General features: G+C 55.4%; 2 protein-coding genes across 18 annotated transcripts in view; both read left to right on the top strand.

Moving 5' to 3' along the window:
• Positions 1–11,262, top strand: part of LOC102939739 (death-associated protein kinase 2) — a 31,959-nt gene extending 20,697 nt beyond the window's left edge. For 14 of the 16 annotated variants that reach the window (XM_037883349.2, XM_037883351.2, XM_037883352.2 and 11 more), the window contains 10 exons: positions 917–1,138; positions 2,509–2,647; positions 3,833–3,962; positions 5,358–5,406; positions 6,046–6,072; positions 7,062–7,214; positions 7,948–7,993; positions 8,662–8,751; positions 9,339–9,422; positions 10,115–11,262. In XM_037883349.2, the coding sequence (XP_037739277.1) occupies positions 917–1,138; positions 2,509–2,647; positions 3,833–3,962; positions 5,358–5,406; positions 6,046–6,072; positions 7,062–7,214; positions 7,948–7,993; positions 8,662–8,751; positions 9,339–9,422; positions 10,115–10,195 (1,021 nt within the window). In that variant the 3' untranslated portion in view covers positions 10,196–11,262. The remainder of the gene's footprint in view (positions 1–916; positions 1,139–2,508; positions 2,648–3,832; positions 3,963–5,357; positions 5,407–6,045; positions 6,073–7,061; positions 7,215–7,947; positions 7,994–8,661; positions 8,752–9,338; positions 9,423–10,114) is intronic. The other 2 variants (XM_043535069.1, XM_043535067.1) reach the window with 1 other exon arrangement.
• Positions 11,263–11,400: 138 nt separating this feature from the next.
• Positions 11,401–27,245, top strand: part of INSRR (insulin receptor related receptor) — a 41,944-nt gene continuing 26,099 nt past the window's right edge. For both annotated transcript variants that reach the window (XM_037883471.2, XM_043535058.1), the window contains exons 1-2: positions 11,401–14,100; positions 23,460–24,011. In XM_037883471.2, the coding sequence (XP_037739399.1) occupies positions 13,986–14,100; positions 23,460–24,011 (667 nt within the window). In that variant the 5' untranslated portion in view covers positions 11,401–13,985. The remainder of the gene's footprint in view (positions 14,101–23,459; positions 24,012–27,245) is intronic.

Raw genomic sequence — 27,245 nt, 5'->3', positions numbered from 1 at the left:
ACCATGTCAGAGCTTGCATGGGGCTCCCCCGACATCTGGGTGGCATCAGCGTGCGGCAGGGAGCGCGTGTCGTTGGCCAAGCCCCGGAGGAATTGTTAGCGTGGCTGGCACAGCGAGGGGAAATGTAGCGAGGTGATACACCAGGAAGGCCGGGGGCTTATGGAGCTGTATATTTCCCGGTTGGCTGTGTGCGCGGCCGCGCTCGGGGAAGGCCAGTGCTCTCCGGACGCTGAACGTACATTCCACTCAGGAGGGAGTTTTGTGGCTCACGCCTTGCAGAGGTCCCATGCCATGGAGCCGGAGCCAGATCTCGCCCCCGGCATGGCTGGGCAGGGCGTCAGCCAGTGTCCGGACTGGCCCCTGCTCTGTCAGGCCAGGCTGTTCCCATCACACACTCTGATTTGGCTTCTTCCCCCTTGTGATCTTTTTCCATCACTAAGGACACTTTCGTGAAAACACGATCGCTGACGTCCCAATAGTTCATTGGCTGCTGCTTCTGAGAGAGTGGGGTCTAGGGGTTAGAACAGGGGTCTGGGGATCAGGACACCTGGGTTCTGCTCCCAGCTCTGAGTAGGGTCCGGTGGCTGCGGGGAGGTGGCTGGGAGTCGGGACTCCTGGGTTCTATTCCCAGCTCTGGGAGGTGAGTGGGGTCTGGGGGTTAGAGTGGGGGTGGGGCTGGGAGTCAGGACTCCTGGGTTCTATTCCCAGCTCTGAGGAGGGGAGTGGGGTCTGGTGGCTGCAGGGAGGGGGCTAGGAGTCAGGACTCCTGGGTTCTGTTCCCAGCTCTGGGAGGGGAGTAGGGGGAGGGGGCACTGCTTACCCATTCTGATGTCCACTGCCCAACTCCTGCCCCCCACACCCTGCTCTGACTGCTCCAGCCCCCCCACCAGGGTGTCTCTTCACCTTGTCCCCGCAGCGGGCACTTCGGGGTGGTGAAGCGCTGCCGGAAGCGGAGCTCGGGGGCTTTATACGCCGCCAAGTTTGTGAAGATGCGCAAGTGCAAGGGCAGCCGGCTGGGGCTGGACCGCGAGCAGGTGGAGCGGGAGGTCAGCATCCTGCAGCAGCTGGAGCACCCCAACATCCTGCGTTTGTACGACCTCTTCGCCAGCAAGGCCGAGATGGTGCTGATCCTGGAGCTGTGAGTGGGTGGGGTGGGGGACAGGGCACGTGGGCTCCCTCTCCCTACTGTAATAACGCTCCGTGTTTATAGCGTGCCTCGCCCCCTCCCTGCTGGGGGATCGTCCCCATTGCACCCATGGGGAAACTGAGGCACAGAGACACTGACAAGACTTTCACCGAGGTCATTCAGTGGCACAACTGGGAAAGAACCCAGGAGTCCTGGCTGCCAGTCCCCACTGCTCTAACCACCAGCTCTCACTCTTTGCCTGACTGGAAACAGCTGCTCCAGTCCCCAAGCGTGTCGTACCTGGGCTCTGAGCTCTGTGCCAGCTCCCCATGGGTGAGTCGAGGTGTCTGTGATGAGTTTCGAAGCCCCAGATGGCACGAGATTGCTTCGATCCACCCCGCACGCAGCAGCCACAGTCCCCTGGCACGGTGGAGCCATGGGTTCCTGGCCGTGAGTGCTCTGGGATGGGCAGCTGAGGGTTTGAAATCCTGAGCTCTCCCCTGTGGATGGCACCTCTCTGGTGTGAGGACCATGGATTTGACTTCGGGTCTGCTTAGCTCTTTGAGCTTGGGTGGATGAAATATATATTTTTTTCATCCAGGCAAATCTCGTTTAGATCCTGCAGTTAATGGGCCTGATTCTCCATTGGCCTGCACCTTGTGCTGGCAAAGTGGGTGCCACGGTAACCTTTCACCATCCCCCCCCCCACCCCTTGTAACTGCACAAGGCAACCAGGACCCTACGTGATCTATGCCTGTATGTGTGTCTGTACGCCCACCTCTGTCTGCCTCGTGCGTATGAGATGCTGATCTGTCTGGATAGTGCCTCCTGTCTATAGGCTTCTACACGATGGCTGTACAGGGGGTCGCTTTCCTGCCCTCACTGAAATGCAGCCACTTCTTAGGTGGAACACTGCAGCTGATTAACAGCAGCATTGAGCACACGTCCCGCTCTGAAATGCAGCCACCTCTGAGGAGGAATGTGGCGGCTGTAATGGACAGGAACTGCAGAATGGAATTGGGGCGGAGTGGTCAAGTGGGTCGCGCACAGGTCTGTAAGTCAGAACTCCTGGGTTCTAGTCCCCACACTGCCCTATCCTGCTCTGTGACTCCAGGACAAATCACTCCCCCCTTTGTGCCTCGGTTTCCTGAGGGGGGATGTGGTACTGACCCCACCGATGCCAGGGCTTTAAGATCCTGTGATGCCAGGTCCAATGGAGTGCCAGGTGTTTACACCACACCTGTTCTAACATGAGCTTGCTGCTGTCCCTGCCCCTCAGGACAGCGTGGCTCCGGCCACTCCCAGGGCCCTGTCAAAAGTGGGAGCAGGATTGGGCTCTCTGATGTCTCTCAGCCTCACCCGCTCTCCCTCTCTGCTCTCAGGATCCGCGGTGGGGAGCTCTTTGACTTCATTGCCGAGAAGGAGACGCTGATGGAGGCAGAGGCCATCGAGTTCCTGCAGCAGATCCTGCAGGCTGTTGCCTACATGCATGGGCGGCACATTGCCCACTTCGACCTCAAGGTGCCCAGCCCCCTCCCTTCCCGGCACAGGAACTGCCTCTGGCCCCTTAGCTGTTGATTCTCAGTCCCTCCTGGCTCTTGCCCTGCATGTGGGAGCGGGTTGGAGATGGGCAGGAGAGGCCAAACGCCCTTTGTAGCTTTGCAAGGCCTTGCCTGGTTCCCAATGTAAATCAGAGCAGCCTCAGGGCTGCTCTAACTCACACTCTCCTCCCTATGGAGCAGTGAATTCCCATAATGCAGCTTGCTCCAGCCATGCCTCCAATCCAACCCCATTCTGGGGACTGGGCCAGTGCAGGGCCCGTTACACCAGCTCCACCCAGGCCAGGGAAGCCCCATTCATGGGGGCGGGGAGGGGTTGTCAGGGGGCTACTTCCACCCACTTCAAGGCCCCTTTACACTGCCAGAGCAGCCTCAGAGACCCAGGCCCATGGTGCACAGCCTGTGGCTTTTCCATTTCCAAGGGGGTCCGGGATGGACCCACGCATGTGGGTTGGACCCATTGCAGAGCCCGCTCTCCTCTCAGGCTGCCTCCTGCCCGTCCCATCTGCTCTCTCCTCTCCTCTCCCTCTGCTCTCTTCTCAGCGAACTCCTAGCACGGCCACTGAGGTTACACTGACACCTGCTGGCCAGCAGTAACTCTGTGGGCTCAGCACAGTTTCTTACACCTGCAGTCCCCCTCTCCAGCTGGAAAGCAGCTGTAGAAATTAGATAACCCCTATGCTCCGGGGCAGGGAGATGGGGCCAGGGCTGTGGGCTAAAATGCAGCCCAGACAGTGGGGCTGTTCTCCCTGGCTGCATGGATCTCCCACTTCCACGCTCGGATCTCAGCCTCGCCTGGCGGGAGTCTCGGAAAGAACTCACCTGGGAAACCCTGCGGCCTTCTGCGTTCCCACCTTGATCCCTGCTGGCTCCCCCTCCAATCACAAGCCTCCAATCACCACACAACTATTCCAACCTCCCCTACCGCCGCAACCCAGCAGTGGGCACGGGGGAGGCCGTGGGGCACGAGGCCTGCTGGGCAAGTCGACCCTGTAAGCCCCGATGCCCCTTATGTCTGTCTGCACCAGTGCAAAGTGGGTGTGAGATGCTGCCCATCCCGATCTGATCGTGTTCCCGCGCTTGCTTTGCACTGGTGTCAATGACCACGTGGGGTGAGGGAGAACTGGGCTCATGGTGTCTCCCACAGCCGGAGAATATCATGCTTCTGGAGAAAGATGTTCCCAACCCGAAAATCAAGATAATCGATTTTGGTCTGGCCCAAAAGCTGGAAGACGGAGTAACCTTCAAAAGCCTTTGTGGGACTCCGCAGTACGTAGGTAAACAGCTGAACATGAATGATCTGCTGGGACAGTTGCCAGGAGCCTGTGGAACTCCTTGGCATAGTAGTCTATTGGGGTTAACCTGTGGAACTCTCTGCCACAGGATATTGTTGAGTCACATGGTGAGGGCCCTACCAAATTCACAGTCCATTATGGTCAATTTCATGGTTATAGGATTTTTAAAAAATCCGAAATTTCATGATTTCAGCTATTTAAATCTGAAATTTCATGGTGTTGTAATTGTAGGGGTCCTGACCCAAAAAGGAGTTGGGGGGCGGGGTCACAAGCTTATTGTAGGTGGGGGGGAAGTTGTGTTAACTGCTACCCTTACTTCTGCGTGGCTGCTGGTGACGGCTGTCTTCAGAGCGGGGCAGCTGAAGAGCGGCGGCTGCAGGCCGGGAGCCCAGCTCTGAAGGCAGCGCCATCGCCAGCCGCAGCGCAGAAGTAAGGATGGCCTGGTAGGGCATTGCCCCCCTTCCTTCAGTGCTGCTGCTGGCGGGGTGCTGCCTTCAGAGCTGGGTGCCCAGGCAACGGTCGCTGCTCTTCGGCTACCCAGCTCTGAAGGCAGCGCAGAAGTAAACCTGGCAATACCACGACCCCCCTAAAATAACCTTGCGACCCTCTTGCAACACCCTTTTGGGTCAGGACCCCCAGTTTGAGAAACGCTGGTCTCCCCCCGTGAAATCTGTATAGTCTAGGGTAAAAGCACACAAAAGACCAGATTTCATGGGGGGAACCAGATTTCACGGTGCGTGACACGTTTTTCATGGCTGTGAATTTGGTAGGGCCCTACGCATTCTGTAGCAAGATTCTTGAAAGTCTGAGGTGGGGACCTGAAGAATAATCTCGCGTATTCCACCAAGCACTTGGGAATACTCGATAGCAAGGAATTGCCCCCGCATCTTAAATGGAGCCACCTCTGGGGCAGAACACAGTAGCTACTTCGAGGAACGTACAGACACTTTAGGACAGGAAGTGAAGGAGACTCTTGTTTCCTGCCAACCTGCGGGCGGGGGGGGGGTGGACTGTAAGGAGGCAGAAGGCAGTAACCAGAGTTTTGGGGGCAGGGGAGATGTGGCTCTAAACGGCCCTTCCCTCCCCAAAGAACCGGGGATCTTAATGACCGCCCATGGCTTGGACTCTGGGTTCCTGGCCTGTCTGAAAGAGCAGCCCAGCATCCCTTAGCACCACTCAGAAGCAGTGGGAATGGCTGGATTTTAGAGATGGAAACCCAGCGGGGTGAGGGGCGTCCAGGCTGACCCTGCGGTTGTATATAGAGAGGTCATTTCTGCTTTGACTTGCTGTACATCTCGTGTCCCATGGGGGCGAAAGGAGTCGAGCAGCGGACGCAAAGTGACTATTCTGTATTTCTATTTTTTTTTCTCCTCCAAGCTCCCGAAGTGATTAACTATGAGCCCCTGAGCTCGGCGACAGACATGTGGTAAGGATGGGGAGCCTGCGTGTCTCGGGCTCCGGGTATAACATGAGCTGTGGTCGGCTCGACCACGTTCTCAGCCTCACCCAGGCAGTATTCCAGGGTCCGTTGGCTTTGTTTTGAACACGCCGCGTGCCGCTGGGGGACGATTCCCCGGCCTCTTGCATCCGACTGAAGAGCCACAAAAATGATCTGACCGTGAGCGTCTTAAGGAGCTCAGTCCGCTCAGCTCTTCAGAGCGATGATTGCGAGGTGACTGGTGTTTGAAGTACCGTCGGGGGGAGAAAACACCAGCACCTCTTTGCTTTCTGACTTTCCTCCCATTTGTCGTCCTGCTTAAGAAAGAGTTTCTGTTGTCCTGTCCAGGAGCACGTGGGCAGTGCAAATGGGGGGGCCAGGAATAGTGGAAGCGAGCAATGGGCTAACACGTCATAGAATGGAAAACTGCTCAGTGAAAGGGAGGGAGTGACGCTGGATCAGCAGGATTTGGGATAAGGGTCGAGAGCAAAAAAGGGTGAAATTTACCCTGCTCTGCTATTTATTTACCAGGATCCCCTCCTTGATTTCTACAAATGTAACCTGTGCGTACTGATTGTCCGCAGGCCTCAGGCCAGCTAACCTAGAACGTGTCTTTGTTTATTTCAGGAGCATCGGCGTTATTACCTATATCTTGTAAGTACCCGACGTCTTGGGTGTCTGTTCTTGTCTGACTCTCCTGTCTTTAGCCCTTGCTTTGGGTTTTTAATCCAGAGGCCACCCCCAAGTGCATCAATGGAGGTCAATATCATGGTACAGAGTGGGGAAACTGAGGCACAGAGCAGGGTCACAGCTTTCCCAGGGGCTCTGCAGCAGGGCCAGGAAGAAAACCCAGGTTTCCGGAGAGCCAGGCCTGCACCCTAACCACTGGACCCTACTGCCTGCCCCACAGTTGCTCACAGCAGAGCAAGCTGAGCTCCAATCGTGGGAGCGCGCCCCTTCTCTGCGTGATGGGATTGGGATGCTCAGCTGCTCAGCACTTGGATACCTCTGCCTGGGACGTGTACTTAGGTTAATTGGGCCTGACTCTTGTTGACATTACGGCCCCTTTACACCGCGCTGGCCTGGAAGTGACAGTAACTACCTCCCCCCCGCTTTCAAACTACTTTACATTGCTGGCGTGGTGCAAAGGAAAATCAGGCCCTTGGTTTACAAACACCTTTGGGACATGGAGCATGTCTGCCTCTGTTTGTGCGGCACCTTGCATGCAGGGGCCCTGATCCTGGCCAGGGCTGGCTCCGGTCCTTGGCTGGTATCAGTCTGGGTCAGAGGACAGGTAGAAGGGGCCCTAAGCCAACCGTTTGGGCAAGAACTCAGCAGTGAGGAGGGGATTGTAGGGGTGGGGAGGGTTTCATACCAGCTGAGGAGCGGGCTGGCTGTATGGTCCCTGTTGCCTGGCTCTCAATGTCCTCTGGCTGCGGTAGTCCATGTTCTCTGGACAAAGAGGCCAGGCTCCCGGCAGATGGGTGGACGTCACAGCCTTTGTAGGATGGGTGCGTCTCTCACCCTTCTCTGGCATGCCTCCATGCATCAGAAAGGTCACATTGGGAGCCTGGAGCTGTCCCTGGTGGTTCCCCGTGGGGGTCAGGGGCCCATTGGACTCAACGGATCCTTGTCTCATGCAGGCTGAGCGGGATGTCCCCGTTCCAGGGCGAGACGGATGCCGAGACCCTCTCCAACGTCGTTGCTGGCAACTACGAGTTTGAGGAAAAATACTTCAGCGAGACCACCGATATGGCCAAGGACTTCATCCAGCAGCTGCTGGTGAAGGAGCCTGGGTAATGCCTGGCACCCGCCGCAGCCCACTGGGCAGCAAGACCCTGAGGCTGGCACCTGCCAACCGCGGGCAGGGGGTTACCCTGGCAGAGCAGCTCAGAAAGCAGGAGCCCCTTAATCCCTCTGCTGGAGCAGGCCACGCGGGGGTGACATTAACCTCTGGGTACAGCCAGCATAAAGCACCTGGCAGAGGGCTCAGGTGGGGGCCTCGTTCTGTCACATGGCACTGGGTGATTTCCACCCCTAAGGATCTAGGCAAGGTGTGATCCCAGCTGCGGGGGGAGGTTTGTTCAAGCCAACGTACCCCCATAACCCCAGCTGGAAAGGCTGGCACAGAGGGTGCAGGCTGGCCTGTGATTGGGTCTGTCCTGCATGGCACAGGCCGGCCGGACCCCGGCCGGACCACAACCTGTAAGCCACTGGGGGCCGGTCTGATAATCTGGGTGCCCTGGTGTCACCAGAGAGGGGCTGGCGTGCAAAGAGGGGACATGAGGGCATATTGAGAGGGGATGATTAAATCCTTTGCACTGCATGGGACATGGGTGGGCTGGGGAGATGGCTCTGGGGGGCGGGGAGCAGATTCCTGACATAGGAGGTTCTCAGCAGGGCAGGGAGCCCTTGGCGGGTAAGCACCAGGAGGGGAAAGGGCCCGGGTTTCCCGGAGAGAAGGAGTGGGGAAAGGTTTTTCTTTTCTGGTGGGAAAGCAGCAAACGGGTCCCGTTCTCCCCGCTGCAGGAGTCGCATGAGCGCGGCCGAGAGCCTCGTCCACCCGTGGATCAAGGTGAGGGGGCTGCTTGCGTTTCCAGATGGACCCAGGGGTGCGTGGGGAGGCGGGGACCGCCAGGCTAGCAAGCAGGGGGATGCCCACGGCGGCGTCCGGTGCATCCTGCTGCAGCCCTGGGGGTCAGGGCAGCCACTCCTGGTAGCTTCGCTCTTCCCTGAGGGCCCAGGCTGGGGGGACGGCATGGAGCCTGGTGCGAAGCCAAAGACCGGGGGCAGGCTGCAGAGGCAACAGGCAGGTGCCTGGCAGGTGGAGAATTGCCCCCAGGCCATCGAATACGGGATGAGCCCTTAGTGGCAGGGAAGCCTTTGGACGGGGCTGTTTTCTGCACCATCAGGAGTCAGATCCCTGCGGGAAACAGGCTCCTATATACGAATAACGACCTTCCAGGGCAGCTGGTGAAGAGAGAAGCTTCCTCTTTCCTCCCAGGCCCCTGCAGCTGCCAGGAGACCCCAGCGGTATGGGGAACCCTGGGCTCAGTTCCCTAGAGGAGCAGGAGGTGGCGACTGAGCTGAGCGGTGGAGCCCAGGGCCGGTTCTCAACTCCGCTGGGTGTTTGTGAGTGCAGGGGATTCTCCCTCTAAGGGTACTGTGGTCTGCCTGTGGGCACGAGCTGGGGTTTGGGGTGGCATGCTGGGGGTGACGGCTCACGTTTTTGCTCCCTGGCAGCCCCTGAGCCGGAAGCAGGCCACCAACCGCAGCCGCTCCTCCATCAACATAAAGAACTTCCGCAAGTTCAACGCCCGCAGGAAATGGAAGGTAAATTTGCCACGGCTCCTCTGGGGCACATCCACGGGGGCAGCAGGGGGCGCTCTCCCTTCCCAGGCAGGGCTGGCCCCAGTGCGGCTCTAGGGGGCTCTGTGCTGCAGGGAGCGGGGCGGGTGCCTCATGGGGGGTGCTCTCCCCTTGCAGTCAGTGCTGACCCCAATGCCCCAGGGAGCCCTTGGGGGCACTTGCCCCTTGCAGGTGCGACACTGGGGGAAGACCATTTGTTGTTCCATGGCCCTCTTTGAAACAACAGAGGTATCAAGCCCCAAGCTCTGGCTACATCTCCCCGACCTAAAATCCCCTGGTTCATTTCAGCTGCATGCAGGATCCCTCTTTGCTTCCTGTCCTAAACTTTTGAACGGCTGTTCCGTTCCACCCCAGAGGTGGCCGCATTTTAGCGGCCGGGAAGAAATCCTTCAATGTGAAAGAGGCTGCATAACAGCAGGCTCGTTAATAGGGACCATCGCTCCTGTGTGTGTGTGTGTGTGTGTGTGTGACCCCCCTAATATGTGGGTGTGGGGGCTCAAAAGGTCCCTAGCCTTAAGCTGCCCCATTGCATGTATTTCTCCCTCCCGCAGCTCTCCTACAACATGGTGTCTGCCTGCAACCGGCTTGGCCACCTGAAGCTCTTGTGTGGCCAGAGGAAGGAGGATGAGACTCTGGTGAGGCCTTGTTGATTAGCTTGAGCACTTGCTCCCTGGGCAGGCAGCTCTTGGGGGAGAGTGCTGGGGACCTTTTGCTCCGGACTCACTGCTTAGGGGTTGGGGGAGTGATGGATGAATGGGCAGGGGTGGGCTCTGGGCTGGGATTGGTGGGATGGGTTACAAGTTGGGGTTAGCATCAGGGGTCACATGTTGAAGGGTTTGGGGTGGGGTTAGATGCTGGGGTGAGTGTTGGGGTGGGGTGAGGGGCCTGGGTAGCATTAATTATCTGGGTATCAAACCAACCCCACCTTCCTGGAGCTCTGGACACCCCTGGGGGTTTAGAGTCAGGGCTGATGCTGGCCGGCCAGCTGGCTAGTTAATGAAACACTTCGTGCCAGCCTTTCTGCTGCTTCTGGGTGCCCAGGGCTGGCATAGACCTTGCCTGCCATGCGCAGGATCTGCCTGGGGGCAGCCAGGGCAGGGCCGGGGTGTGTGTGTGTGTGTGTGTGTGTGTGTGTGTGTGTGTGAGCGCACCAGGGGGCCCGTGTGTGTGTGTGTGTGCATGGGGGACCTGGGTGTGCACGGGGGGGGGGGTCTGTGTGCATGGGAGCCTGGGTGTGCACCTGTAGGCAGGTGTGTACACTTATATCTTGTGCCCTCCATCGTATCCCCCTCCCTGACCCTCTCTGGTGCCCCCCCCCCTTTTCCAGCGCGGCTGCGAGAGCGACCAGGAGGATGAGATCACCCGCCCGGTGACACTGCTGCGCCGGCAGAGAAGCAGCTGCTCTTGAGACCTGGCCCCCCAACCACAGACTCCAGCATGCTCCCACCGCCCCCTCCCCACCCTTTGCATCAGCTGGGGAGGAGCAGCTGCAGCCCCCAGAGGTGGGGAAGGGGGGATCTGTGCTCACGGCCCTGTGAGATGGGACACCCCGGCAGCTGGGCTCCATCCGCCGAGACCCGAACAGCGGGAAGGGGCATTGACTTTGGTTGGAGGGGAATGGAAGGGGGCTGGAAATGGGATCCTGCCTCTTCACACCCCCCCCCCCCCCGCCCCATGTCCCTCTCTAGCCGGACGCCCGAGGACGGGGAGTGGGCTGCAGATGGAGCTGGTGAAAGGGGAACACGTGTCAGCGGGTGAAGCTCGGGCGATGCCTGCAGCATCTTGGCACCCGGTCATCGTGCCTGTGGGGTGAGGTATTGGGGGGTGGGAGAAGAGAGCCCTGCTATTAACCCTTTCATTACCCCATCCTTATTCAAACAGAGCCCCCCCACCCCCACCATTAGGGCCTTTCGGGGTGCATTTTCTGCACCCCTCTTATGCTTTCCAATAGGACCCCCCCCGGTGTGGCTGTTCTGTCTGGCACTCGTGGGGTTAATTGGAACCTTCCCCCCCATCCCACTCACTTTCAGACGGTGTGTTCTGGAACTCACGGGGTTAATCCAACTGTACCCCCGCCTCCGCCCCGTACTTGCCCCAAAGCACTAGGGCCTCTGTTCATTCCAGCCCTCATGGGGTTAATATGAGTCTCTTTCAATCCCCCGCACCTCGTTTCCCCTCCCCACTCCGCTCCGCCTGCTGACCCCCAGCAGTACCCTGGGTGGGGATGGATGGCGGCTCCGCATGCGAATGGCTGCCACGCGGTGCCAGGTGCCTTTACCCAGCTGTTGGGGGGCACCAGGGAGCCAGCTGGGTGCCCCTTCCCTAGCACCCCACAAACACTTGCATGCTGGCCTAAGGCGCATGGCAGGCCAGACCCCTCCCTCCCTGCCGGCTGTCCGGGGAAGATCTGCCCAGGTCATTCCCCCTCTGCCTGGTTACTTTTAAAGAAATAAACGTGCCAAGCATCTCCCCCTGGCTCCTGCCTGCTCCGGGTGCCTTTGCAATGCGGGTCTGACCCCCAAGGGGAAGCCGGCTCAGGAACCAGCCTGGCCTACCCACGCTCCACAGCCGTGGCTCGAATCATCCAAGCAGAGCTGGCTCCAGCCCCTGGGTGGCGCTAAAGCTCGGCTCATGGCCCTGGGCATCTCCGCAGCTGGATCTCTCGGGCAGGTCGGTACCTGGGCCCTCTGGGGTGCTGGGCTTGGTGCTGTTGAGGACCGAGCCCCACGGCTCTCCCTGCCCTAGGCGCTGGCAGGCTAATGGCCTGCCAGGGTAGGAAGGAGTAGCGGTCAGATAACACCTGGCCAGGGCGTGTTCCTTAAAGGGACGTAACAGGTGCTGCCTAAGCACCCTGAAGGCAGGGGCAGTCAATGCTTTTTGGTCAAGGTCCAGACTCCTGAGACCGCGGGAACAATAGGGCGGATAAGAAGCAGGCCGGCTTTGGCGACTATGGCCTCCCCCTGCCTTACAGGGACAGTTGGGGAGATGAAACCGAGCCGTTGGCTGGGGAGCAGCGAACTGGTGCGGGTGAGCGCTCCGCCCTCTGTGGTGCCCACGCGGGAACGGGTGCAGAACTAGAAGGGGGATGGGGATGGGGATGCAGCTGCTGGCGAAGGTAGCGGCCACCCCTGCCAAGCCGGCCGCTCAGGTTTCTGATTGCGCAGCGCCCAGCGCAATGGGCACTGCTCCTATAGTGCAAAATAATCTCAGGGGGGCCTTGGGAATTTAGAGCATGGCAGTGCAGCACTCTGCTCATGCAGGGGGGTTTTAAACCCCCCCCCCCCCTTCTTCATCACCTGCAGCCTGCAGGACCGGAGCGCACAGGGGTGTGGATCTGCCTGGTCTCGCCTGGGAGAAAGGTGACCGGTGGAAAAGCCCATTCCGTGAAACCGCTGACTCAGAAAAGCAGTTGAGTTTGCTGAAAACCCCAGGTTGCTACGCTCCAGGAGAAAGGCAGGCCTGGGAGCTGGGGCTCTTTCTCCTTGCAAAGCAGCTGATCGGAGCAGTGGGGGTTTGAAAGCCAGAGTCCCCCAGATCAAATGTGCCCCCCGCCACGAAAATTTGCAGCCAGGTATTTACTGCCCGTGCCATTAAAAGTGCCTTTAACAAGAGAGAGGTCGAAGCTGGGTCTATGGTAGACAGTTCCCCTGCTTGATCCATGCTGGAGGGATTCTTCACCCCGGCCCTGATCCATGGTGAGGCTGCAGGAATATGTTACTCCACTGTGGCTAAATCCCACAGCGTGGGGTGACTGACCGGGTGCAAAGAGATCACCCCAAATTACAGCAGCCACCCACCGGGCCAGCTTTTCTACCACTCCACTGCCCTTCCAGAACCCCTGCCCCAGCTTGAGAGCTCACTGTACCCCCACCCTGCATCCCAGAAAGAAGGGGACGGGGGTAAGTGCTGCATTGCAAAGGGCCTGTCACCTCCGCTGCTTAGGAAGGGGACAAGGAGGCAGGAAGGAGCCATTGCTCCTGATCAGGCGGCTGCTCTTCCCACAGGTGAGGGGAGAGGGGCCAGTCTAGCTGGCTGGGGCAGGAGAAGATCTGGCCATTGCAGGCCCTGCTAGGGTCCAATACAACAGGAGTGGTTCAAAGGACCCCTGGTCCAGTTGTACCAAGCTGTTTGCTGGTTGTGTGGGCTATTTGGCTAAGACTCTCTGCAGGTACTTTCACCCAGGAGAGGGGGATTCTCTGCAAGAAGTTTGAAATGAGAGGCAGAAAAAAAAATCCCATTTGGCTTGAAATTTTCCCCCGAAATTTTGTGATTTTTGGAAAAACGTCCAGTGGCCTCCCTGCAATTGTGCCCACCCCTGTGGCGTCTGGGCGCTGATCCATAATGAAAGGTCACACCACGTTCCCCCCAGCAACAGCACCCCAATCCTCCACTTGCTATCATGAAGCTCATGTTACAGCTGGGGAAACTGAGGCCCAGAGACTTGCTGGGGGGTCGTGCAGTTGATGGGTGGTGACTCCCAGGCTGCAACCCCCGCCTCGCAGTTAGCTGGAGCGTTTGGGGGAATCTCTCTTGCCTGGTCAATCTCTGGCTCCTTATTTCCCAAACAAGCTCCCCCCTCCTGGCCCCTCGCCCAACCCCATCTCAGTTCAGTTTTCAGGCTAAATATTTTGAATGTAGCAATCGAAAACAAAAGTGAACCTGGCCCAAGGCCCCTCGCGCCTGCTCGGAGCCTGGCAGCTCCCCCATGCCATCACCCTGCCTGCAACCCAGCCAGGGCAGCGGTGAAAGGAGGCAGGGCCCCTAGGCGAAGGTGGGACTGCTTTGGCCCTGCCCCTTGGCTGGAGTTTCACCTGGCTGCACTTGGGGAGGGCAGGAGGCAGCTTCGCCCAGCTGTCTGCGCCCAGGTGCGCTGCCTGGTGCACGCTCAGGGCCTGGCTCCTCGCCCAGTCCTATGCACGCAGCATGGAAATCGGGGAGCCCGGAAGCCAGGGGCTTTCTCCTTGAAGCCTGGAGTGAGGTGGATCGAGGCCAGTTGCGGTGGAGGCCAAGGAGTGACGCTGTCCCTGCCGGTCCCCTGGGAATGAAGTGGGAGGCGCTGGGGTCCCTCTGTTCCCAAGCTCTGCGGTCTGCGTGGCGCCTGCTTCCCGCCTCATAAGAGGAGCTGCCGGGGGCGAAGGGGGGGGTGTGCATTCTGCCTTGATTTGGAGAACGGCCGGGGGATTTTCTGTTTATGGACCATGGGGGCGAAGAAGGAGACAGCGGCATCGTCATCCCTCTGCCACCTGCCACTCTGGATAGCTTTGCTGGTGCTCAGCCTCGTCCCCCTTGTGCCCGCGCTGGCCACCACCGGCAGTAAGTTTCCCCAGCCTGGCTAGCAGGCCTCGAAAGTCCGCGCCTGGGTTGCCGAGAGAGGCGAGACTGGCTGGCGGGGGGTGCGCAGCCTCAGCAGAGTCTCTCCCGGTGGAGGCTGTGCGGGATGGGACGGGTGGGTGACCCAGAGGCGAGGCTTAAGGCAGCGGGCTGGGACTGCAGACGCAGTGAGGGGCTAGTGGATGGAGCACGAGGCTGGTGGCCAAGAGATTCTGGCTCCTGTTCTCCGATCTGCACCTAGCCTGCTCCATGACCTTGGGCAAGTCACATAAGAGCGGCCGTGCTGGGTCAACCCAATGGTCCATCTAGCCACTAGCCTGTCTTCGGTGCTTCAGAGGGAAGGAACAGAACAGGGCAATTAGCGAGTGATCCATCCCCTATCGTCTGGTCCCAGCTTCTAGCAGTCTGAGGTTTAGGGACACCCAGAGCGTGGGGCTGCGCCCCTGACCATCTTGGCTAATAGCCATTGATGGACCTATCCTCCAGGTACTTATCTAATTCTTTTTTGAACCCAGTTATGCTCCGGGCTTTCACAACATCCCCCGACAATGAGTTCCGCAGGTTGTATGTGGTGGGTGAAGAAGTACTTCCTTCTGATTGGTTTTAAACCTGCTGCCTAGTAATTTCATTGGGGGACCCCGAGTTCTTGTGTTCTCTGTGCCTGTTTCCCATCTCACATGTGTCTTTTGAGGCTGTAAGCTTTCCTGGAGGAGGGATGGCCTCTTGCTATGTGTACGGGCCGGACCCAGCACAACGGGGCTCTAATTCTAGGTGTGACTGTAATACAAATAGCAAAATAATAATGGGACTCAGGAGAGTGGGGGCCAGTTCCCAGCTCTGCCACTGACTCTGTGTGACCTTGGTCAAGTCACTGTGTTGCTCCGTGCCTCAGTTTCCCCATCTGTAAAGTGGGGACAACCATTGTCCATTTGCTGGTCTCGGATTATGAACTCTCAGGGGCAGGGACCATCTCTAACAATTGTGTCTGTGCAGCCTCTAATAAAAGGGGGCCTCCAGGTCAGCACAGTGAGTTGGATCTGGGACCTCAGGATCGAAAGATGTGTGACCTGCTACAGCCTGAGCTAAAAGAATCCCTGCTGCAGCAGGCTCATCATGCTCCCTCTGTGGTCCAGCCACCACTAGGAGGGAACAAAGTGGCCTTTGACTGGGTGTGAGCTACATTATCCCAAAACCACAGGGCTTTCTGCACCTTCCTTTGAAGGAGCTTGTGCTGGGCACAGTAGGAGATGGGATACCCGGGGTAGATGGGCCCCCTGCTCTGAAACAGCTTAGTAATATCCAGGGTCCTTTGTTGCTAAACACACTGGACTTTCCCCATCAATAAATGCTGATTCCCTCATTTTTCAGGGTAAGGCTGGAGAGGGTAATGGAACAAAGTGTCCCTGAGAAACTGGCCATTTGACTTCAAAACACAGAGACCTCCAGGTTCTGGAGCAAAAAAGGAACAAGCAGGAGCTTTTTGGGCAGGGTTGGGGGCGGGTAGCTGCTTATTTGGTTTCTAAATGGGCTTTTGACTGGTGATGAGAAGTTGATCCTGAGGGGTGGGGAAAACAGGAGTTCAGGCAATAAATAATTCAGATTTGCAGAGAGTCATGGAAAGAGACGTGAAAGTGGAAAATTGTAGCTAAGGGGGCTGGAGGAATTAAAACAAATACATCAGCGGGGCTGTGATCAAAGGCAATCGTTTAACCCCTGCTCTTCACGCTAAGCCCGATGCAATGAAATGGCTCGTGAAGTGAGGCTGCTCAGAGAAAATCCAAAAATGTCCCATGGAGATGTGGGGAGCAAGCGGGTATGAGAATGGCTATTTCTGGGCATAGGGACTGGAAAGAGAAGCCAATGCAATCCGGGAAAGACCCTTGAGCTCTGCTAGAGTGTGGCCTGCGGGCTGAGATCAGGGCAGTGGGAATCTAGACACCTGGCTTCTAGGTCCGGCTTTTCTGTGCCCTCTCTGGCAAGTCCCGTCCCCTCCCAGTGCCTCAGTTTCCCCATCTGTGTAACAGGAATAACGATGATAACGGGGAAAGATACTGACCCATCTTGCAGCGGGGGGAGGTTGAACTAATAATGAGTGGGTGGGAAGCCCTTTGAGAGCCTCAGGGGGATGGGTGTGGAGCAGGAATAAGCAGTGTTATTGTAAAGGATGTGTGTGTGTGTGTCGCTAGCCCAGAGAGGATGCTGTGTCGGAGCAGTGGCCTAGGAACACGGAATGCAGTGCTGGGGCCTGGGGGCTGCTGGGTAATAGAGAACGTGGCTTTGGGGGCTGGGGCTTTTTATAACCTACATATTTACTGGGAGCCCGTCTGCCTAAAAGGCCAGCGCCTGAGTTGAGAGCACGGCTGGTGTGACTATTGGGAAGATGCCGGTGCCCCGCTAGGGGGAACGCCACTTCTCTTGTGACCCTGCACGGGAGCTGTGTTTTTTACCAACTCCAGCCCCACGGGAAGGCTGCTGGGTTCTAAGCATCTCTCCCCAGGTCCTCTGCCCCCTTGGTGGGATGAGAGGAGGCAGGATCGGGGCCTTAGAGGAGTGAATCAGGCGTGGCTGCATGTGCTGCCTTTCCAGCTGGCTGTGGTTTGTGGCAGGGGGGAGCAAGGCGGGGACAGCTGCCCAGACTCGGCAGGGGGGCATCTGGCCTCACCAGTGCAGAGGGGTGTGGGAATTTTGGCCATTCATGTCAAGAGGCCCAGGATCTCACCTCTGGGGCTCGACCCGCTCTGAGGAGCTGGCTGGTGCTGGTGTGAACAGACCTGCTGCGGCGCCATAAACAGGGAGAGAGTCTGATGGAATCGCTCCTGGTTTATGTCAGTGTAAATAGGAGGAGACTTGGACCCTGTTGGGCCGAATGGATTAGTCAGTGGAGCTGGGGATCTGACCCATTGACTCCAGCTAGGGATCTGGCCATTTGATTTCGTGGCTTGATAAAGCACTGTGTGATCTGGGTGACCCCTAGGGGAAAAAAAGATGGACCAAAATCCTGCATCTCCGCGCTGGCTCCAGATCCAAACTTCTCTTGGCCCATGCCCTGCGTTCATTACCCTGAGACGGACCACTGTAAAAGGCCTGATACAAACCCTGGATGGGAAGTAGCCCAGTTTGGGGGTTTGAAACCCCATCTTTCCCACAGTGTCTAGGCCACTATAAGAATGGCCTAAAGGTCCATCAAGCCCAGTGTCCTGTCTTCTGACAGCGGCCAATGTCAGGTGCTTCAGAGAGGATGAACAGAACAGGTAAATATTAAGTGAGCCATCCCCTTTTGCTCATATATAATAAAGAATATTATAATTGATATCCTGACAGCCCTAGCTGAGATCACTGCCCATTGCGCTCGGGGCTGTACGTTTCCACTGTAAGAGATAGTCCCTGCCCTGAAGAGAGTATAGTCTAAAAGCCCAGACAGACAAAGGAATGATTGTCCTCTGGAGTTACGTGTGGGGAAACTGAAGGTCTGATTCTCTATCACTCTGCATTTTGTGAAGCTTGCTTTGCTAACTCTGTACACAGCTGTAGGATAAAGGGCAATTTTAGAGACTAGGCATACAGGGAGTTAGGAGCAGAGTAAGGAATTGAATCTAGATCTCTTGATGCGTCACCCAGCATTTTAACCGCTAGATCGCCCTGGCCCCTCTTTAGTGTCAAGCTGTAATCTTCCCTCTGGAGTTTCGGTTCAGGCTCCGTCTCTAATGTCCTTGGCGAGTTGCACAGCGATACGATAGAGACGTGGGTTACTCTGGGAGTTAGCTCGGTGACCCTGGAACATTTAGATGTCATTCTACTAATGCGATTCCCTGGGGGACAGTGTTGGGTGGGAGTTCCTGGAACGGAGATGCAATCAGTGGCAGTGTTGCAGTCACCTGGCCCTAATTTACAGTAGATAAAAATATCTGGTGCTCACAACCTTCGGGGACAACTCGCCTGCTGCCTGGCACGTGTTGTCTGGATTTATAGTCCGGGAATAAAAGGACCTGAAACCCCTTTGTATTTACAAACAGAGAGGAATCAGATAGAAGCACCTGGCATCTCCTTTCAAAGCTGCGCAGGGCACAACCGGTGTTGGCGGGATGAAAAGCAAAGTGTCAATTAAAAGAATAAAGGAAATTTAGTCAAAACACAGCATGCTGGCTGGCAAGCGGGGGTGAGAACTCGAGCGGCTCGCCGGCCCTGGCAGAGGGCAAGGGGGTTAATGAATGACCACAGTAATAACAGAGCTGCCACTGAAAAGCGTGTTTGCTCTAAACAGAGCTGGGAGGTGGGAAAACTACTGGCCGTGACATGCGCCCCCGGCGATGCCCGCTGAAGTCGGCTGGCGGAGCGCCCGAAGTGCAAGGCAGAAATAGCCCGGCGCTGCAAACTGGGGCAAAGGTGAAAAGCAACGTGAGCTCCGGCAGCTTTGCGCCATTGCTCCGCACCTCGCGTTGGCGCCACCGTCTGTGCAAACTGGGCCCAGCAATGCCACCTGCCCGGCGCACGGGCTCAGCCCTCCGCTGGCGTGAATGGCCAAGGCTCCATTGCGGCGCTGCTGGTTGCCACCGGCGGAGGAGCAGGCCTGGAAGGTTTTTGCACAGGTGCAAATGACATCCCGATACGCAAGGCAGGGGAGAAACAAAGAACCATCAGCCAGGAGGCGGCTCCCTTCCGGGAGCTGACAGAGCATGGGACTCGGGGCGTGCACGGGAAATAAAGCCCTTCTTAAGTTGTTGCAAAGTTCCCAACTCCCTGAGCCATCCTCTCCCCCGAACGGTTCCCTGGCGAAGCTTCGGCTGCTGCTACTTCCCCCTGGAAGAGTTTTCCTGTTTAGGGTTGAAGCCAAGTTCACTGTGTTTGATTTTTGGTGTTGACAGTAAATTTTGTGCTGGAAAGTGCCCTAAAAACTGTTCTCTTGATCATAACTCGGCCTCAGGTTTCACTTGCGGTGTGAACGGGGAGCGGCTTAGGTTTCTGCGGCCAGAAGGGTGCTCGAGGAGTTTGACCTCCTGAGTAACTCAGGAGGGACCGGTTGGCCTTGGGGACGACGCAGCCCATCGTGCAGTGCTGTCTCCTGACAGTCCCCCAGCCATTGCTACTGCCCTGCCACTTGGTTCTTGATGGAGCATTGCATGTTGGGAGGTGTGGTCTCCATATGCCCCCGCGGCTCTGTCAAGCTGGCGACCCAGCGCTGGGCAGCTCTATGCCAAGCTGCAGGGTGGGAAGACATGGGGTGGGTGGCATGCAGCTCCCTGCCCGCTGGCCTCTAATATCACACCCTCGGCGAATTTCCTGGCCAGCAGCCGGACACGCTTAGGGGCCTGCAGAGTTGGATGTTGGCCTGTTCTGAGCAGGAGAGGCTTCAGGCAGTTTCTTTCAGCAAAGGAACATTTACGGGAGATGCCAGTATTACAGTCGGGTAGGGCTTAGGGGACCCCCAGCTCTGGTCCCGGGGCCAGTCCTCACGAGCAACTGGGCTCAGTCCTTGATGTCCACAGGCAACTGCCAGGCTGGTGTCTACAGGCATCTCAGCCAGGGGAGGAGGGCAGGCTACTGCAAAAGAACTGATGGCCTCTGCTTTTGGCACCTAGCGCCCTCGGTCATCTATTGTCCCCTCTGAGCAGACAGGGCGTCGGTGCTGAAGGCTCTGTCGAAAGACACAGTAAACTGAGTGGGCCTCCATGACAGGTCTCAGAAGGGTAAAGGACACGGGGAAGTTGTCTGGAATAACTGTGGCGGGCTAGCTCCCTGGTGGATGCTAGTCGGGAATAAATGTACTTCTGGTTTGTTTGGGTTTGTTGCTCTTCAATCTTTTTAATGTACATAATTCTCATAATCCATAACTGTGTCATAATGTGCTAACCTGACCTTAACATACTTCAAACATCTGACTCTCTATAAGGTGAATGGTTAGACTCTAAATAAATCATTTGCATTGAACAGTTTGCAGACCAGCAAAACCTGTTCCTAAAAATCGTATTCTGTTTTACCCTTGTTTTATGTAAAAGGGCCCTGCTGGTTTATCCGTGGTGCTGGAGGCCAGCGCTTAAAGTTAAACCCAACTTGTGATTTTAATAGATGTGTTTTTTTTTAAAGTCATAAGCACAGAGCAGGCTCCAAAATCAGAGCACTACGAGAGGCCACTGAGGCTTCAGCCGAGACCAGAGTCCTGTTGCGCTAGGGGCTGTACATAGCAAGACAAAACAGAAGTATTGTCCTAACAGGGAACTGAGGCACCAAGAACCTAGCCCAGGTTCGTGCAGGGGGAGTTGAGGTAGAGCTGGGAGTTGACTGAACTGAAATCCTCAAATTGAGGATTGCGTGATGTCCTGCTCGGGGCTTTATCCCTAAGACCATCCTTCCTCTAATTGCTTGGGAAATGTGTATATAAAACCATCGGGCAACAAATCAGAAATACCTATGTGGGACAGAAAGTGCATGTTCTCTGGGCATGGGGTGTTGAGAACATGCTATGTTTGTGTGTGTCCTGGTGTCACACACACCTATTTAGCAATGCTGGCTTGGAAGAGGAGGGTTAATGAGAATAACCTCTCAGGAAGTTACCTAACCCCCTCGGTAAATATCAGCCCCGGGAGAGAGATTAGAGGTGCTTGGGGATGAGACAGTCAGATGCCAGGGAGCTAGGATGGTTGCTACCAGCCAGATGAGGCAGTTTCCAGCCTGTGCGGTTGGAGCAGTGTGCTAACTAAAGATGGAGCTGCGTTGTGAAAGGCAGGTCATTGGGGGTGCTGGAACTAGGGGGGCTGCCGCACCCCCTGGCTGGAAGTGGTTTCCATCCTATGCAGGGTTTACAGTTTGGTTCAGTGGCTCTCAGCCCCCGCGCTGTACACAGCAGCCCCAGCAGAGAGGGTGGTTTGTAGGGGAGTAGAACCCACTGAAATGTTTCCACTACATTTTTCTCCTTATGGAAAAATCTCTTCGGTGGGTGGTGTCAAAACTGATGTTTTTCCACTGGGAAACGTCTCTCCCCCCGCTCATGGAAGTTTTGATTATTCCCATGGGGAGATTTTGAAACGATACAAAAGGAGAATGCTCATTTGGTTTACATTTAAGATGACTTGTTTTTTGCCAACGCTGGAATGAAAGGACCATTTTAAAAACAAATATGACTAAAATTTTAATTGGAATCAAACTGAAAAGAAAAAGTTTTGTTTCAAAATTTCCAGGGGAAAAATTTCATTTTCATTCCAAACATTTCCCTGGGGGCAGGGACAGGGTGGGGGAAATAAACCAAAGCACTTTTTCACTCTGATCCAACATGGAGCTTTGGTTCTGCCCATTGTACAGATATAGGCCACCACCACAAAATTCAGACCTTTATTTCAAACCACTCTCACCTATCTCCAAAATTCAGGTGGCTTTGGACCTGGGCCTTTGGTTCAGCATATAATGATAATATCGCCATATTGCTCTTTATCAGTAGATCACAAAGTGTTTTACAGTGGAGGTCAGTATCATTATCCCCATTTGACAGGTGGGGAAACTGAGGCAGAGAGGGTGACTTGTCTAAAATCACCCAGCATTAGAGTTGGGAATAGAATCCAGGTCTCCAGTGTCCTAGCTGGGTGCTCTAACCACCGATCCACACTGTCTTATATGTTATCACCATGCTGTGCAGCCATATTTTACTACCATCTGCACCCATCAAGGTTTGGGTGGCGGGAAATGTGGGGCTGGATTATAGAGGTGTGCCAACAGCAGACTCTAGGGAAGAAGGTTGGTCTTTGGTTAGAGCACTGGCCTAAGGCCCAGGAGAGCTGAGTTCCGCTCCTTCTGCCACCGGCTGCTTGGCTGATCTTGGTCAAATCACTTAAATGGGTGTTCCCCCATTTGTAACCCAGAGATAATCACCCTTCCTTTGCCTGTCTTGTATCTTTAGATTGTAAGTTCTCCGAGGACAGGAATGTCCCGTATGACACATATGCACAGCACCTTGCACAATGGGGCTCTGATCTTGGTGGATCAGAGCCCTATGGGGCTGGATCATCTACATGCTACCGCGATACAAAGAGGAGGGAGCTGGTGCACAAATCTCCCACTGTCCAGGGGGTTTGGGCTCATCTTGACCTGGCTGGAGCTCCCAATGCACCTCGGCCTGCAGAGGGAACACATAGGGGTCATCTCTCTCCCCGGGAGTCTGTCCTTCTGGCTGATCCAGCTGCCATCACATGTGGACATGGTTCCCCTGGGCAGGAGTGTCCCAGTGTGTGCTAGGGTGGCCCAGTCCCTCTCTCCCTGCAGGCTTGTCTGCCTGAAGGAAAGTTACAGAGAGCACCTGCCTTTGGTCGCTGTGATTTTCCATCCCTCCCTCCCAGAGGTACCAGCCCTTTCCCCACTGTGTGGAGTGCTAGGTGAGGCAATCAGTGGAAGCCCAGCAGAAGCTGGAAACTTCCACTGAGAGACTGTAGGGAAGTAACTAACAGGCAACCCATCTAATCTAGCAACCCATTAAGAATCAATGTAGATGTTCAAGCCCTGGGTTCTCTAATACGGGCCAGCTGCCTTGAGTCCCCCTAACCCTGGGCTTACATTGCAGTGTAGACATACCCTCTGCCACCATGTGTATCTATCTGTCTACTTTTCCGTCGCCATGCCTATCTACCTATCTCACTTTATCTGTCTCCATCTGTATGTATGTATCTATCTACGCATCTATCTATCCATCATTCTCATTGCGACTACATTCAGTTATTTGCTGGGTTGGACTAAATCGATTTTAAAACGGTCCCTGTTTTGCTTTCCTAGCACACATCGGAGTGCTGCATCGGAGAGTAAAACAGAATTTCCATCCCGTTAGAAATTCTGGGATTTTGACTGGTTTCTTTTCATGCTGAATCAGGACAAAAAGTGAAAATATCAAAACTTTGTAGAAAAGAGAGTTCTGTTCATTTGGAAATGTCTAAATGTTTTCTTTTGGGTCAACATTAATTGCTACGGCCACCAGAGCCACTGCAGTGCTTCATGGGTGCTGTAGCTCTGCGCCCTTCATGCCCTTATGTTCCTTTATGGGTCCTGCTCCCTAACCGTACTGCACCTCCCATGACACACTGTGGCAATTCAGCCACAGCTGGAAACTGTGGTGCATCATGGGAGATGCAGTCCTATCAGGGAGCAGTGTCCCTTGGGGAGAATGGAAGCATGAGAGACCCAGAACTACATCTCCCATGTGGCACCGCAGTGGCTCAGATGGACGTAGTAACCCAACCTGAAATGAAAGGGTGAGAAGCTGGGTCTAAGTTAGCAGGGAATTGAAGGCGGGTTCCCCAAAATCTAGGCCAAGGCCCTAACCACTGGGCTGGCTAGGAGGGCTCATGCCTTGTGTTACTCTCTTCCAGTCTGCGGCAGCATGGACATCCGCAACGATGTCTCCCAGCTGCAGAAGCTGGAGAACTGCACCATCATCGAGGGCAACCTGCAGATCCTCCTCATGTTCACCACCGCCGCCGAGGACTTCCGCGGCCTCAGTTTCCCCCGCCTCATCATGATCACCGAGTACCTGCTCCTCTTCCGGGTCTACGGGCTGGAGAGCCTGCGTGACCTCTTCCCCAACCTGTCCGTGATCCGGGGCACCAGCCTCTTCTTCAACTATGCCCTGGTCATCTTCGAGATGCCCCACCTTAGGGACATCGGCCTGCACAGCCTGACTGATATCCTGCGGGGCTTGGTGCGCATTGAGCGCAACCAGGAGCTCTGCCACATCTCCACCATCGACTGGGGGCTACTCCTGCTCGACTCGGTGGAGAACAACTACATTGTGGGCAACAAGCAGGTGGAGGAGTGTGCCGACGTGTGCCCAGGCATCCTGGACGTGGAGAAGCCCTGTGTCCAGACCAGCGTCAGTGGGCAGCTGGAGTACCGCTGCTGGACATCCAGCTACTGCCAGAAAGGTAGGTGGTCCCCCTGCTCTAGCTCTGAGGTGCTTGTCAGGCTTTCATTCATAGTATAGGAGAGAAACTGAGCTTGTCTACACGCAGCAGTTGTGCGGTTTTAACTACACCGGTGTAGTTACAATGGTACAAACACCCCTTGGGCCATGTCCGCACTACAGAGACTGTGCCCCATGGGTAGATTCAGCGTTAGCTAACAGAATGGGTTTTTCTGCTGGGGTAGGAACGTCACCTCCCCAGACAGTGTTAGTTACGCCGACCAAAAGGCTCGCTTGTCTGCAAAGCTGCATTTAGGGGGTTTTTCGATAGAGCTACATCACTGGGGTGGGCATGTTTTTTCACACCCCTGACCAGTGTAAATTGTAAGCGTAGACCTGGCTGTCGTGTGGATTACCCAGGTGTGAAGGTGCTTGCATGCAGCTTATAGCTATTCCTGTTGAGGAAGGGAAATAAACTACCCTAGCCACCTTTATCCTGGTATAACTGTGTTCATTCTAAGGGTTGTATAGAATAGACAACTGGTATAACTTGATCAGTAAAAAAATCACACCTCTAACTCACACAGCGATACCAGGACAAAATCTGCGTGTAGAGGGTGAGGGTGTGGTGCAGCCTCAAGATTTTATTTGCAAGAATTCGGTATAGCCATTGAGTGCCAAAGTCAGACGTAGGTTGTGCCTGTCATCCCTGGGGCGCTCAAAGAAATTAAAAGGCAACCGCTATAAAACTGATCCCAAGAAATGCTGCACAAAGTGTAATTAGCCTGTGGAACTCCCTGCTACTAGATGTCATCAAGGCTGAGAGCTTAGCAGGATTCAGAATAGGGACTGGACATTTGCACATGGTTAATGGATGTTTTCATGGTTATACGAGAGAGGATAAAAATGCACGAGGGATGTAAACCATCATGTTAGCCAAATGCTAGTTGAGAGGGTTAAGAAGAAAAATTCCCATGTGAACGGGTTCTCCCTCTGTTGTCCATTAGGGGGTTTCTTGGACCTTCAAGCATCTGGTGCTGGCCACTGGGAAAGACAGGACACTGGGTTAGGTGGACCCTAGTCTTAATATCTAGGACGTGCTAGACCACTATGAGCATCTAGTTTGACTTCTGCATAGCATAGGCCACGGACCTTCACCCAGTGATTCCTACATGAATGAGCCTCTTTACACATCCTGCACCGACCACACCTTCATGCATTCTGTTGGTGTGACACCTTTTAGAGGACATCTATTTTTAGAAAATGGTTAGTTTGTTTATTTAAATTTCACTGGCACTATTATTGATAATCCTTTCAGCATGTGTCGTCTGCTGACCACCTGAGTTGACAGGTGGCAGGATCAGGGGAACAAATAAATCAGAGTCACTGAGATAAGTAGGGAAGATGGCATGCCAGCGTTTAGTGGACTAGCTTTGGGGAGCAGCTCACAGAAGTGCCCTGCTCTGACACAGTCTGCAGAAACAGAGAGGGAAAATTATTAACTTTTAGCTTCAAATGACTGTTTTTAGATCAAGGGACAAAACCAATGGCAAGAAAGAACAAAAGTAAAGTCTCTCTGGGGAGAGCACAGTGTGTGTGTGTCTCATCAGGTAACAAGCTGCAGCCACTTCCAGAACAGAATAGCTGCTGCTTAGAAATTTTAAAGGGGCAATATACAGAAAACAAAAAGCATCGCAATTTCGTAGCTGCACTGTATACCGCAAACACCTATTTCCAGGTGGTCTAAACTGCCCATAATCACTCCACGATCTACCTTGCTCCTAACCCACCTCTCCCCTCTCTGGCCCCTTCCATTTGAATGAACCGTCAGCATCTAATGACCTGGGCTGGGCCCAGAGGTGAGATTTTTCCCTTTCTCATAGCTAAGCTGCCCCCTCTCCCCCACTGAAGTGTTAAACTAGACAGGGACTCATGTCACAGAATTTGGGCCTGGATTTCGAACAATCCAAAATTGGAATCCAGGATTTGGGTTTTGGCACATTATAAGTGTGTGTGTGTGGTGGGGGGTGGTGGGGGGGTGGTGAATCACTGGCAAAATGTGGATCCAGATTCAATTCCGGATCCAGGTTCTGAGGTTGAATACCCGTCAAAGCTCTGATTGGGGTTTGAGGTTCATGAGGATTCAGTTTTTCCATGGAGCCTAAGGGAGCTGAAAGTCAATGGGCACTAGAAACCTAAGGGAGTTAGGTGCCTATGAAAAACATCCCAACCTGTAATGACCTAGCAGGTCCGGTTTAACTAGCTGGCTTGAGTCAGACAGAGCAGGGACGCTGTCTGCTCTGATCCTTTTCTTGGGGGCTGCCTACACTGGAGGTCTCTGTACCAGGGCAGCTCTCCTGGTGTATAGAGCGGCACTGGTCCAAACCCCACTTGAGACCCCCTGCCCTGGTGTTGCTGCTGTAGCGTGTCCCTCTTTGAAACCTGGTAGACAGACCCCGAGACTTCCCGTGAAACCCCTGTGGCGAGGGGCCGTCGGATGGCTGCTGTGCGCTAGCAGGCAGGGCGCCGCATCTCCACGCAGCTGGGGCGCTTCTCGACGGGCGCACAGTGGGGAGTAATCGGATCTGCTTTGTATCATCCTGTTGAGAAGAGGCCAGCTCCCAGCTGCCATGTTTCCCCAGCCGTGGGGTAAATACGGGACCCACCCGGGCTCGTTTGCTGTAAACAGGAGGCCTCGTAATGAAATATACACTGTAAACACAGATCCGATCCTTATCAGCCCTGTAACCTCCTGCGGCTGTTGCATCCCGGGGACAGGGCTGCATCTCCAGCTGCCCCGTTCCCACCGCAAGCCTCGCCAGGGAACCGCTGGGCTCAGCTCGGTGTAGGGATTGCCGTACCGGCTTGGAATGATCAGTTTATCCGTCCGTCCATCCCTCCATCCCCCCGCATACCCAGCCATCATTTCCTCTCTCTCCCTTCCTTCCTTTCCCTGTGCACCCCTCCATCCATCCCCATACACACCCCTCCATTCATCCATTCCCCCACCCCTCCCTCCCTCCCTCCATCCCCACATGCCCATCCATCCCCCTCTCTCTTCCTTCTGTCCTTCCTATATGCACCCTTCCATCCATCCCCATACACCACCCCTCCATTTATCCATTCCCCCTTACACTCCTCCATTCATCCATCCATCCATCCTCATATGAACCCCTCCATCCATCCATCCATCCCCCCGTCTCTTCCTTCTGTCCTTCCTATATGCACCCCTCTATCCACCCCCCCACAAACCCAT

The sequence above is a fragment of the Chelonia mydas genome, chromosome 24 (genome assembly GCF_015237465.2).
Source record: "Chelonia mydas isolate rCheMyd1 chromosome 24, rCheMyd1.pri.v2, whole genome shotgun sequence".
Classification (NCBI taxonomy): Eukaryota; Metazoa; Chordata; order Testudines; family Cheloniidae; genus Chelonia; species Chelonia mydas.
Note: the sequence above shows the minus strand (reverse complement) of the source record. Positions and strands in the feature narration are given on the sequence as shown.